Source organism: Bombina bombina, chromosome 4 (genome assembly GCF_027579735.1).
Source record: "Bombina bombina isolate aBomBom1 chromosome 4, aBomBom1.pri, whole genome shotgun sequence".
Classification (NCBI taxonomy): Eukaryota; Metazoa; Chordata; class Amphibia; order Anura; family Bombinatoridae; genus Bombina; species Bombina bombina.
Window position 1 is genome coordinate 413,565,636 of NC_069502.1, and position 13,743 is coordinate 413,579,378.

The 13,743-nt window shown below is 35.7% G+C and overlaps 1 protein-coding gene across 1 annotated transcript in view; it reads left to right on the top strand.

The window, feature by feature from the left end:
* LOC128657504 (probable cation-transporting ATPase 13A4) overlaps positions 1–13,743 on the top strand; it is a 186,812-nt gene that overhangs the window by 53,796 nt on the left and 119,273 nt on the right. The window contains exons 6-8 of the mRNA XM_053711871.1: positions 5,327–5,396; positions 5,539–5,673; positions 8,107–8,179. Coding sequence (XP_053567846.1) covers positions 5,327–5,396; positions 5,539–5,673; positions 8,107–8,179 — 278 coding nt within the window. The remainder of the gene's footprint in view (positions 1–5,326; positions 5,397–5,538; positions 5,674–8,106; positions 8,180–13,743) is intronic.

Here is a 13,743-nt window from a genome sequence, read left to right on the forward strand (position 1 = left end):
GATAATAATAATAATAAAAATAATATATAAACACATACATATATATGTATATATTCATATAAATATATATTTAAAATTTGCTGCCCATCGCTGAGCGACTTACCCCTTCGCTGCGCTAAGTTCTCTGCTGTGTCTGACTGCATGAGAACGAGACTTTTATTGGAGCTTAAGGAAGTGCACTCTCATCAGTGCAAAGCTTCCCTACAATGCAAAACTGAGGTCGTGCTCACATTGTGCTTAACTAATAATACTAGCAAACATTTACATTGGTCAGTATTACTAAGCATTGTGCAATTGTGTGCTCCATTCATAATATGGCCCATATCTTTTATTTCAAATTTTACAATAGTCAAATATCAAGAAGATCATGGGCCCGATCCGATATGCAGCGTCGCCCGCAAATGAATTTTGCGCTGGTTTGGTATCCTATATACGGCGTAACCTAGAAGTTACGCTCGTATATTTCTGCCGTCGCCCGTAGTTTTTTGGGCCATAGGCATGTAAACCAAACCAGCGCAGTTTGGTATCCAATATACAGCGTAAGGACTTACATGGTGAAAATGGAGAAATCTTACTCCATTTTCACCTCGCCACAAAAAGCAGCCGTAGTAAGCCTTACGCTGTCTATTGGAGCCCCGTAACTCCCTAAACTAGCTACAAAATAAACCTAACACTTAACGCATGCGCAATGTCTATCTACCTGTCAACCGCGATCTGCTAAATAAAACCTAACACCTAACGCATGCGCAATCGCCGCTCCCGGACCCCGCCGCCACCTACATTAACTACCCCCTAATGTGATCCCCCTATACCGTCGCCAACTATATTAAAACAACCCCAAAAAGTGAGCCCTTTACACCGCCGCCATCTACCTTACCTACCCACTAAAGTGAGCCCCTTACACTGCCGCCATCTACCTTACCTACACCCTAAAGTGAGCTCCTACCCCGCCGCCATCTATATTAAAATTATTAACCCCTAATTTAATCCCCCTACCCCGCCGCCACCTATATTAAATTAATTAACCCCTAATTTAATCCCCCTACCCCGCCACCAGCTATATTTAATTATTTAACCCCTAAAATACTAAACTATCCCTACCAGTAAACCTAAGTCTAACTCTACAAATAGCCCTGAAAAGGGCTTTTTGCATGGCATTACCCCAAAGTAAACTGCTCTATTGCCAGCCCTTAAAAGGGCTTTTTGCGGGGCATGCCCCAAAGAAAACTGCTCTTTTACCAGCCCTTAAAAGGGCTTTTGGCGGGGCTTTGTCACAAAGTAAACTGCTCTTTTGCATCTAATCTAAATCCCCCTACACCGCCGCCACCTATAATAAATGTATTAACCCCTAATCTAATCCCCCTACACCGCCGCCACCTATATTAAACACATTAACCCCTAATCTAATCCCCCTACACCGCCGCCAGCTATATTAACTATATTAACCCTAATTATATTAGGGTTAATATAGTTAATATAGTTATTATATTATATATATTAACTATATTAACCCTAATTATATTAGGGTTAATATAGTTAATATCGTTATTATATTATATTATATATATATTAAGTATAATAACCCTATCTAACTCTAACATCCCTAACTAAACTCTTATTAAAATAAATCTAATATTAATATTATTAATTAAAATATTCCTATTTAAATCTAAATACTTACCTATAAAATAAACCCTAAGATAGCTACAATGTAATTAATAATTACATTGTAGCTATTTTAGGGTTTATATTTATTTTACAGGTAACTTGGTATTTATTTTAACTAGGTACAATAGATATTAAATAGTTAATAACTAATATTTAATAGCTACCTAGTTAAAATAATTACCAATTTACCTGTAAAATAAATCCTATCCTAAGTTACAAATACACCTACACTATCAATAAATTAAATAAACTACAAATATCTAAACTAAAATACAATTAAATAAACTAAACTAAATTACAAAAACAAACAAACACTAAATTACAAAAAATAAAAAAAAGATTACAAGATTTTTAAGCTAATTACACCTATTCTAAGCCCCCTAATAAAATAATAAAGCCCCCCAAAATAGAAAAAATTCCCTACCCTATTCTAAATTTAAAAAGTTAGCTCTTTTACATTACCAGCCCTTAAAAGGGCCTTTTGCGGGGCATGCCCCAAAGAAAGCTGCTCTTTTGCCTGAAAAAAAAACACAATACCACCCCCCAACATTACAACCCCCCACCCACATACCCCTAATCTAACCCAAACCCCCCTTAAATAAACCTAACACTATCCCCCTGAAGATCTCCCTACCTTGTATTCACCCAGCCGGGCAGAACTCTTCATCCGATCTGGGCAATGTCTTCAATCAAGCGGCAGTGAAGTCTTCTTCCATCCGGCGATGTCTTAAATCAAGCGGCAAATAAATCTTCTTCCATTCGGGCGATGTCTTCAAGCAAGCGGCAGAGAGTCTTCTTCCATCCGGCGATGTCTTCAAGCAAAGAGTCATCTTCAATCTTCTTTCTTCGCTCCTCCGCCGCGGAGCATCCATCCGGCACAACGACTTCCCGACGAATGAGGTTCCTTTAAATGACGTCATCCAAGATGGCGTCCGTCGAATTCCGATGGGCTGATAGGATTCTATCAGCCAATCGGAATTAAGGTAGAAAAATCTGATTGGCTGATTGAATCAGCCAATCAGATTCAAGTTCAATCCGATTGGCTGAACCAATCAACCAATCGGATTGAACTTGAATCTGATTGGCTGATTCAATCAGCCAATCAGATTTTTCTACCTTAATTCCGATTGGCTGATAGAATCCTATCAGCCAATCGGAATTCGACGGAATTTTTTTTATTTTTTGTAATTTAGTGTTTGTTTTTTTGTAATTTAGTTTAGTTTATTTAATTGTATTTTAGTTTAGATATTTGTAGTTTATTTAATTTGTTGATAGTGTAGGTGTATTTGTAACTTAGGTTAGGATTTATTTTACAGGTAAATTGGTAATTATTTTAACTAGGTAGCTATTAAATAGTTATGAACTATTTAATAGCTATTGTACCTAGTTAAAATAAGTACCAAGTTACCTGTAAAATAAATATAAACCCTAAAATAGCTACAATGTAATTATTAATTACATTGTAGCTATCTTAGGGTTTATTTTATAGGTAAGTATTTAGATTTAAATAGGAATATTTTAATTAATAATATTAATATTAGATTTATTTTAATAAGAGTTTAGTTAGGGATGTTAGAGTTAGATAGGGTTATTATACTTAATATATATATATAACATAATAACTATATTAACTATATTAACCCTAATATAATTAGGGTTAATATAGTTAATATATATAATATAATAACTATATTAACTATATTAACCCTAATATAATTAGGGTTAATATAGTTAATATAGCTGGCGGCGGTGTAGGGGGATTAGATTAGGGGTTAATGTGTTTAATATAGGTGGCGGCGGTGTAGGGGGATTAGATTAGGGGTTAATACATTTATTATAGGTGGCAGCGGTGTAGGGGGATTTAGATTAGATGCAAAAGAGCAGTTTACTTCGTGACAAAGCCCCGCCAAAAGCCCTTTTAAGGGCTGGTAAAAGAGCAGTTTTCTTTGGGGCATGCCCCGCAAAAAGCCCTTTTAAGGGCTGGCAATAGAGAAGTTTACTTTGGGGTAATGCCACGCAAAAAGCCCTTTTCAGGGCTATTTGTAGAGTTAGACTTAGGTTTAGTGGTAGGGATAGTTTAGTATTTTAGGGGTTAAATAATTTAATATAGCTGGCGGCGGGGTAGGAGGATTAGATTAGGGGTTAATTAATTTAATATAGGTGGCGGCGGGGTAGGGGGATTAGATTAGGGGTTAAATAATTTAATATAGGTGCCGGCAGTGTAGGGGGATTAAATTAGGGGTTAATAATTTAAAAATTGATGGCGGCGGGGTAGGGGCTCACTTTAGGGGGTAGGTAAGGTAGATGGCGGTGGGGTAGGGGCTCACTTTAGGGGGTAGGTAAGGTAGATGGCGGCGGGGTAGGGGCTCACATTAGGGGGTTATAGATTTAATATAGCTGGCGGTGGGGTCCGGGAGCGGCGGTTTAGGGGTTAATAACTATTAGGTGGCGGCGGGGTCCGGGGGCGGCGGTTTAGGGGTTAATAACTTTTTTTATTGTTAGGCTAGTGAGGGGGGATAGCGGATAGAGGGTTAGACGTGTCGGGCTATGTTTGGGAGGTGTGTTAGACAGTACGGGTGATTTCATAACTTTAGTCAGGTTTTGTAGGCGCCGGCAGTTTCTAAAGTGCCGTAATTCACTGGCGACTCCAGATTTCTGGACATCGCTGGCTGGTTTATCAGACTTACGGCACTTTAGCCTCTGATGGCGCCGTATATAGGATAGCTCGAGTTGCGAGCTGAAACTGCGGGCGTTCCCTCGCTTGCGCCGCAAACTACGCTGCATATCGGATCGCGCCCCATGTATTTCTAAGAAAATGCAAATACAGATCATTTGAGATTTTACAACAACAAAAAACGTTTATAAAACATTTTGAGCTAGACAAACACACTCATGTTTATAGACAGAACAATTAATTGAGATAAAAATATACAATCCAAAACTTTTGTTACGTTTATTATTCAATAACTCACTTTTTGTTGTGTTTACAGCAACTGAAACATAAAATAAAAAAGTTGGATACTCTGAGCCTCATGTTTTTTTTACCCACTTGTACTCTGAGGTATCACTTACTGTTGCCAGGGTAAAAACAGATTATATGATTTGTAGATTGCACAAATGCAGTCTTAAATTAGCTAAAACATTTTATATAACACAATTATCCTTTACAACAAATAGCACACTGGCAGAATTGTGTTACTTGTTTCAGTTAAAGGGACATGAAACCCAAACATTTTCTTTCATGATTCAGATAGAGAATAACATTTCAAATAACTTTCCCATTTACTTCTATTATTTAATTTGCTTCTTTCTCTTGTTATCCTTTGCTGAATTGTTTATCTAGGAAAGTTCATGTGCAGCAGAGAACCTAGGTCTTAGCTGTTGATTGGTGGCTGCATATATAAACTGATTGTCATTGGCTCACCCATATGTTCAGTTAGAAACCAGTAGTGCACGGCTGCTTCTTCAACAAATGATACCAAGAGAATAAAACAGATTAGATAATAGAAGTAAATTAGAAAGTTGTTTAAAATTGTATTCTCTATCTGAATCATGAAATAATTTTTTTGGGTTTCATGTCCCTTTAAGAGACACTTTAATAACAAAGAACCTTTCTAACTGAATATTACAAATACACTCATTATCATCTATGTTTTAGGAGATTAGTATGTGGTCCAAATACTATTGAAGTTGAGGTTGCTCCTCTCTGGAAAATACTTATTAACAAGGTAAATATCCGGTGCACGTCTGCACATAATTAAACAATATTTACTGTATGTTTCAATTAGTCTATGAGTTTATGAGTCTTTTGTGGAATGAAGGTAGAATTACACTGTATATAATGGATACTTGTTTTATTTTTATACACAGGTGTTTAATCTGTTCTATTTGTATCAGTTCTTCACCGTTGCCCTTTGGTTGGCAGAAGGTTACCTGGGTTATGCAATTGCAATCCTTCTATTGTGCGTCTGTACTATAACCTTATCACTCATGGAACTCAGAAAGGTAAAAATATACTGTTTTAAGGTGCCTATACACTCGAAAATATTGTTTATTCCTAGATAAATCAGCAAGTTATCTTTATCATACACTGTGCCTTAAACACAATATTATACTGTAAGATATGTAAGAGCATATCATCCTTCTTTCCAATCCATCAGAATTCCCATTCAAATTGCCTTGAGTAGGTTTAATGTGGTATTTAAATGTAAAGCTATTTCAATTAATTAGAAAACCCTAATTTAGCACACTTATCGCAAGCTTCCCCAATACATTGGTGAAACATCAATCCTTCCTATACCTTTCATGGAACAATTTAGCAGAGGTATTCCAATCCATCAAAAAAAAAAAAAATGGATCCTGTATTTTTGTTATCATTTTACCACTAGTATTTTTGGACTTGTAACTACTGAATCAGCCTTGTTAAAGTTTTTAGCTCATGCTTATTCTGCATCTTAATAAACACAATCCATTTTTTGTTTAACCCCTTGAGTGCTAATGACGGCTCTGAGCCGTCACAGAGTTTCCCACTCTGGTGCTAATGATGTCTCAGAGCCGTCACTAGCACTCTCCCAACTTGAGGGAGATCTGGGGGCTCCCACCCGCTCCTACACCCGGCAATCGGTGCTGCATAATGCCAGGCATCGCCGGGGCTTACCGTTTTGCGTGGTGACGTCACGCGCAATAACGTGATGACATCACCGCGCAACTTTATTTAACATTAACAATGTTAAATATAGGAGCAGAGGGCATGCTGCTTAGAAGCCTGTATCTCAGGCATCTAAGCAGCTACAGACCCCCAAGACCCACCGTTGGAAAGGTAATCGCCTAACCTTTCCAACAGTATAAGTCTTGGGGATCTGAAATAAATAAAAAAAAAAGTAAAAAAATATATATTTTTAAAAATATAAAATAAAAAAACCTTAGCACCCAGGTGGGAAAGTGCTTAGCACTCAAAGGGTTAATAGAAAGGATAAAGGAAAATGAAACCCCAAAAAATTATTTTGTGATTCAGACAGAGCATATAATTTAAAAAAAAATGTTTACAATTTTAAAAAAAGTTTACTATTTACTTCTATTATCAAGTTTGCTTAATTCCAATGGTATTCCGTGTTGAAGAGATATCTAGGTAGGCATCTAGAGGACTACATGAAATAAAATAGTGCTTTTTTGCTTTTAATGGATTCTTAATAAAATGTAATTTTTAAGAAACACATCCCCTCCTGACCTCTAGATTACTGTCTTTTGTGAGCATAATTATTGTATTAATTTGCTATCATGTTTTAGCAGTGTATCATTTGCTTCAGTGATGGGCTATACAAATATGTAGCATAGAAAAACAAGAAAACACATTGATCCTCAAAGAAAAACTACTTCTTTATTTCCTCCATGCAAAACCAGATAAAAAACATACAAACTATGGCAACAAAACTAAAAACAAAAAATGCAGATTTCTCATGGCTAGGATCCAATCAGCCCTACAGGTTTCGGATGGTTCCTTAATCATGGACATGATTGGCTGCCATTACATCCTGCCTAATATACCTGTAATTACATCCTAATTGGTCCAAAGATTTTCAGTGATTAACCCCTTCAGCACCCGTATGTGATATTTAATAATAAGCCCATATAAGTTTAGTTTAATTGTTAAACCTAATGTAAACCTAAGCGCAGTTAGAGATAACTATATCAAATATTAATGACATAAGGTTATAATTTTAAACTCTCTCACCTATTATGATTTATGTCAATCCCACATAGAGGTATATAAAGAAATATCTAACTGCACTGTATATGATTCTTTAATTACAATTTTGTTTTGGACTTGCAGTCATGAATTTATATCTTGATATATTGTAAAATGTTAAATTTAATTTTAAATATGTGCCAAACCTCTTTGAAAAAAACATGAATTGTATCTGTTTCCTGTAGTTTTCCCAGATATATTGTTGTTAATTTTAGCAGCTTTACTAGTTTAAATGTTGACTCTTCTAATGTATTGGAATGCCTTAGAAATAAAAAAAACTACCCAAGCTACTATGCAAAGTTTTCGTTTAGGAATTCTCATTCAGTTAAAAATAATAATTCTCAAATTAGCCTAAAATATTATTAATTATAGTAATATTTTTTAAAAAAAAAATCCAAGAATTGAAAAATCAACAATTTTCAGAGTTAAAATGACAAAATAATAGTATAATGCACATTGTTTAATACCTATAATTAAACATTTTATATTACAATCTTAAGGTTTTTTTTTATGTCTCTTGAAGTGGTTTTGAAGGAAGTGTTATATACATGTGCTGTACTATTATTAAAATGTCTTATTATTATAATTTTACTGTAACTTTTAAAATTAAAAACTACATTAATTATATTTACAAAGAGGAAATACATGAACATTTTTTTTATTATTGAATGTCACTTTCTTTTCTTTTACAGCAAGCTGTAAAGCTCAGTAATTTGGTGAAAACACACAATGAAATGAAGGTGACTGTGTGTCGCAGGGGCAATGGTATGGGTTTAAATAGTTGTCTCTTATAATCAAATATCTGGAGAATTCGTAAACATTATGGGCTGGATTACAAGTGGCACACTAAAGAAGCACGGGTCGCAATAAGCAATATCTCAACCATGCTAACTTGCTCGCGTATTAAAAGTTCAAAATAAACAAAATTTGCAATTGTCAGTTTAGTGCAAGTGAAGAACTTGCATAACGTGTTAAAAAAGCACACAACATAAAAATGTATAAATATTAATTAAACATTTTTATAAGGGTTAATATTACATATATGGTATATGATATTATATATATTATTAATATTATAAATATATATATGGTTATTATTATGGTTATTATGGTATATGACAAGGTGTTTGACTGGAAAGGGCTATAAAGTTTGTGTGTATATATATATATATATATACACATATATACTGTATGCATATATATATATATATGTCTATATTTGTGTATGTGTATATATATAAAAATAAACTCTTTGGAGCTCTTTCCAGTTAAATACTTGAAAAATCATTTTTTATCAATTTTAATATTTTATAATGTGTTTTACTATGTATTTAATGTAAATATTTAACATTACAATGTTCTTTACTTATAAGAATATGTTCTTAGTATTTTTAAATATAGATTTTTTATGTATATCTGTTTATATATCTATACCTATATATTCATTTAGATATACTGTGTCCTCAACCAATCTTGGTAAGTATGAGCAAAGAAGCCTGTAAAAAAATATTTGTTTTTTAACCTTTTGATCTTTTGTTAAAAAAATGCAAAAAAATATTCTGCTCTCATGGATATCAAACAATTGCAAACACAACACAGGTTTATAAAAAATAAATAAAAACAAAATCTTTGTTATATAAATGTGTGCCACAATTATTGGCACCCTATAAATTCATATGAGAAAAATATATTTGAAGTATATTGCCAGTGATATTTTACATTTTTTTAGTACCTGGGTGAGTAGGAACAGGAAATTGTTTCATTCATTTCAATAGGTAAGACCAAGGAATAAAGCTGTGATGTGCGACAAAAGGTTGTTGGGCATCACAAAATGGGAAGTGGCTATAAGAAAATATCAAAAGTATTGAAAATGCCCATTTTCACTATCAGGGCAATAATTAATATGTTCCAGTCAACTGGAAATTTTATGAATCAACCTGGAAGAGGACGTGTGTCTATATTATCTCAACATACTTTAAAGAGGATGGTTCAAGTGGCCAAATTATCTCAGAGGATCACTGATGGAGAATTGCAGAAGTTAGTTGCATTTTGGGGTCAGAAAGTCTCCAAAACTACAATCCAACATCACCTAAATCCCCACAAGTTGTTTGGAGGGGGTTTCAAGAAAAAAGCCTCTACCCTCATCCAAAAAAAACCTCAAGCGTCTTCAGTTTGCCAGACACTACTGGAATGTCAAATGGGATCGTGTTCTATGGTCAAATGACACCAAAATGAAGATTTTTGGCAATAAATATTAGAGGTGGGTTTAGCACACACAGAGAGTTAGCCATAGGAAAAAGTACCTCCTGCCCACGTATAATATGGTGGTGGCTCTTTAATGTTTTGGGGCTGTTTTCCTGCCAGAGGACCTGGGCATTTTGTTAGGATACATGTCATCATCAACAGATATTAAAAGAACACCTGACTGCCTCTGCCACAAAGCTTAAAATGGGCCGTGGTTGGATCCTCCAGCAGGACAATGATCCAAAACATACATTAAAATCAACACAAAAATTGTTTACTGACCACAAAATCAAGTGCCTGCAATGGCCATCCCAGTCCCCTGACTTGAACCTCATAGAAAACCTGTGGTGTGAACTGAAGAGAAAAATTCTAGAGCGTTGACCTTGAAATTTTAAGGATTTTGAGATATGCTGTCTGAAGAAATGGTCTCAGATCCCTTATCAGGCATTATAGGAGAAGTCTAAGAGCGGTTACCTTGGCAAATGGAGGTAACACAAAGTATTGACTAAAAGGGTGTCAATAATTGTTCCATACATATATTTAACAAAGATTTTTTTTTTTGATAAACAAAAGTTTAACACATTTTAAACAATAAAGACAATTTTTCACAGCCTTCTTTTCTCATATTTACCAAGGGTGCCAATATTAGTGAAGGGTACTGTATAGGAATATATTGTACAAAAACATTATTTATATATAGTGCAACTTAAATAGGCAAATAGACAGGGTTTATTGGCTATTTAAGTTGCACTGTTTGTTGTTAAACACATGGTCTGAGGAAGAGGCTGCTGACCCCAAAACATCACTACTATGCAATAAATTTTCTATTGTTCACATTGTACTAATCCAGTGAGTGCAGTCCTTTGGTTATTTATATACTGTATATATATATATATATATATATATATATATATATATATATATATATATATAAAAGCAAATAGAGAAAAAGGCACTCACTGAAAAATTATATAAAACTTAACTTTTAATAAGTCACATAAAAAGCATAACTTTTCGGGAACGTTACGTCCCCTTTGTCAAATGCATGATACAGCAAAGAAAAATTACAGAGCAGTATACAGAACATCATAACCCATCACCTTAAATACCCATATGTTACTCCATAGAACGCCGAGCCGCAAATGCGGCCCGTGTGCAGGGACAGAAGGCAGTGATGTCACCAGAGTGCATCACGCCGGGACGTTCACTCGCATAGCAACGTGAAGACGCATGGTCATAACAAGCCAGCCAATAGAGGAGCATCTCGATCGTCTGTCAAAACAAAGCACACATGCGATCATAAGCTTATAAAGTGTATCATCTCACTATGATCAATTATAGCAAGCTTGTGGTAACTAACTAGAGTATAACCCTGCACGGAGATAACATAATATGAATAATAAAACTCATTTAAAAACATAAAATTCTAACATTTTGTAGCGATTCATAAAGGGCAAGTAGTAAATGTGCAAAATAAATAAATAGAACAGCATTAGAGCAATATATGCATAATATGATAGGCAACAAAAGCGGCATTTCACCAAATGACCCTAACTGATTCTAGAATCACATCATATACAAATATATGTGCCTTACTCTTAACTATTCATGCACCCAAGAGTATGGTAGAAAACTGGATACCTGAGGACTTAGAAAATGGATGTGTGCCATAGACTTAGTTAGATCATATACCGATCTTATTTCATCCAGATAGTGACATGACCCAGATTGTCATAGATAAGGTGCTTGTGACTGTCATAAATAAGGTGCTTGTAATGTGCTATTTCAGGTCCCTGTATAAAATGGTCCAAAGTCCAACATTGTATTCAACCCTTTTGGTGTTATGGTATCGAGTGTGTATATCCATCTGGCCTCCTTCTTAAGTAATTGATTGCTTCTATTGCCTCCTCTTGTCAGAGGTGGTACCTGATCGATGAGCATAGTTCTTAGACTTGAGACACTATGCTTGCAGCGGGCAAAGTGGCGAGCCACTGGCTGGTCAGAGTCCCCTTTTTTCAGAGCTTCCCTGATCGCACAGCGATGATTTGCCATCCTTTCTCAAAAAGTGGTAACTGTCTTACCAATGTTTACAAGGGAACATGGGCAAATAAGCATATAAATTACATGAGTACTTGTACATGAGAGCCTGTGGTTGATCTTGAAGCATTTGTTGGTGTGTGGATGTTGGAATGTGTCTCCCTTTAACATACTATCACATGTGACACAATCCCCACACTTAAAACACCCCGTTTTATTAGTTTTCAGCTAGGTATGTCACTCATGACACCTCACAGGGTCAGTCTTGACCAATAGGTCCCGGAGATTCTTGGCCCAACGATATACCACCCTTGGATGCTGTTTGAGCAGAAATGGTAGAGATTTGTCTGTGTTAATCAAATCCCAATGTTTATTAATAGCACCTTTAACTTTCTGATGCATAGGATCAAACGTGGTGATGAAATTGATATGTTCATCAACAGCAGCATTGTCTTTGTGGACAATAGTTTCATTATGAAAACATTTGATTACTTCAACTCTAACTTCAGTTATCATGTCACTATCATGAGTTTATTAGACATTTCATTTAGTTGTGTCTCTTTGGTTAGTGCCTCGGTATTGTTACGCAATACTCGGGTGAGTTGAGAGGCCACAATACCCCTTTTCTGATGCATAGGGTGATAACTGTGAGCTTCTAACAAGGAATTGTGGTCTGTAGGTTTGTTATATAAAGAGGTACCAAACCTGCATACCCCTTCATTCACAACTTTAAAGATATTAAGATCCAAAAAATGGACCATATTAATATCAAACTCAATTTTAAAGTTGTCTGGTAATGTCAGATTATTAAGGCTATCAACACATAGAATGAGATCCTCAGTGGTACCTCACCAGATGAGAAAAACATAATCTATGTACCTGGTATAGTAAACAACCTCCACTATGTCCTGGGGTCTCATAATATATTGCTCGTTCCAGGACATGTAGAGGTTGGCATACATAGGTGCCATATTTGACCCCATGGCAGTCCCCAAGATCTGCAGATAGAACTCTTTCTCACATTTAAAGTAGTTTTTCTCAAGGCATATTTGTAAAAGCTCAAGTTAAAACTCAATAGGGGGACCACTGTACTGATTGGATCCGGTCACCATGGACCTGACAGCCTGCACCCCCCCATCATGAGGGATGTAGGTGTACAGGCTGTCTACGTCCATGGTGACCAGGATGTCACCCACCTGTAAAAGGTCAAATGAGGTCAAAGTCTTGATAAGGCTTGGGGAATCCCGTAAATAAGCAAAAGTATCCTTAACCACTGGCTGCGAATTGTGGTCAATATATTTTGCTATATTTGAAAATAGTGAGCCTCTGGCAGACACAATAGGTCTGCCAGGTGGATTAGAAAGAGTTTTGTGGACCTTGGGCAACAAATATAATACTGGTGTTATAGGAAAATCAGTAGTCAGATATGCATACTCATTGTCATTTAGTATGCATGCTTCCACTGCAGATCTCAGGGACTGATCAACAACCTTCTTAAATGTTGTTGTGGGGTTACCCCGTAGGCGAACATAAACCTTCTCATCAGCAAGCTGTCGTTTAGCCTCATTGCGATAGTCATCCTAATTCATGATGACTACCCCCCCCCCCCCTTATCCGCCAGGCGTATAATGATTGATTGATCGTCACCAAGATCTTTGCTAGCTTTGAATTTCTGGGGAGATAAATTAGGGAATAAATTAGGGAATACCTGTGTCTCTTGGTCACTGTCAATATCATGGCATATCATGTGTGTATAGCCCTTAATGGATGGATGAGTGAGGGGAGGCTCAAATGTGAATTGAGGCCTAAATGTGTGTCATATTAGTTTGTTCTTTATCTTTGAAAAAGTCTCTTAATTTCAATTTTCTCTGTAGATATTGGGCATCAACAATCTTGTGAAATGTATCCTTTTTTAGGGGTTGGTATAAAGGATAAACCACAATTTAATACCTTGTGTTCTGCCTCAGTGAGACATCTGTCACTGAAGTTGAACACAATATTTACATTTTCTTGGTGTTTCGTCTTTTTGCTGTGTCCCCCCGTCTAAT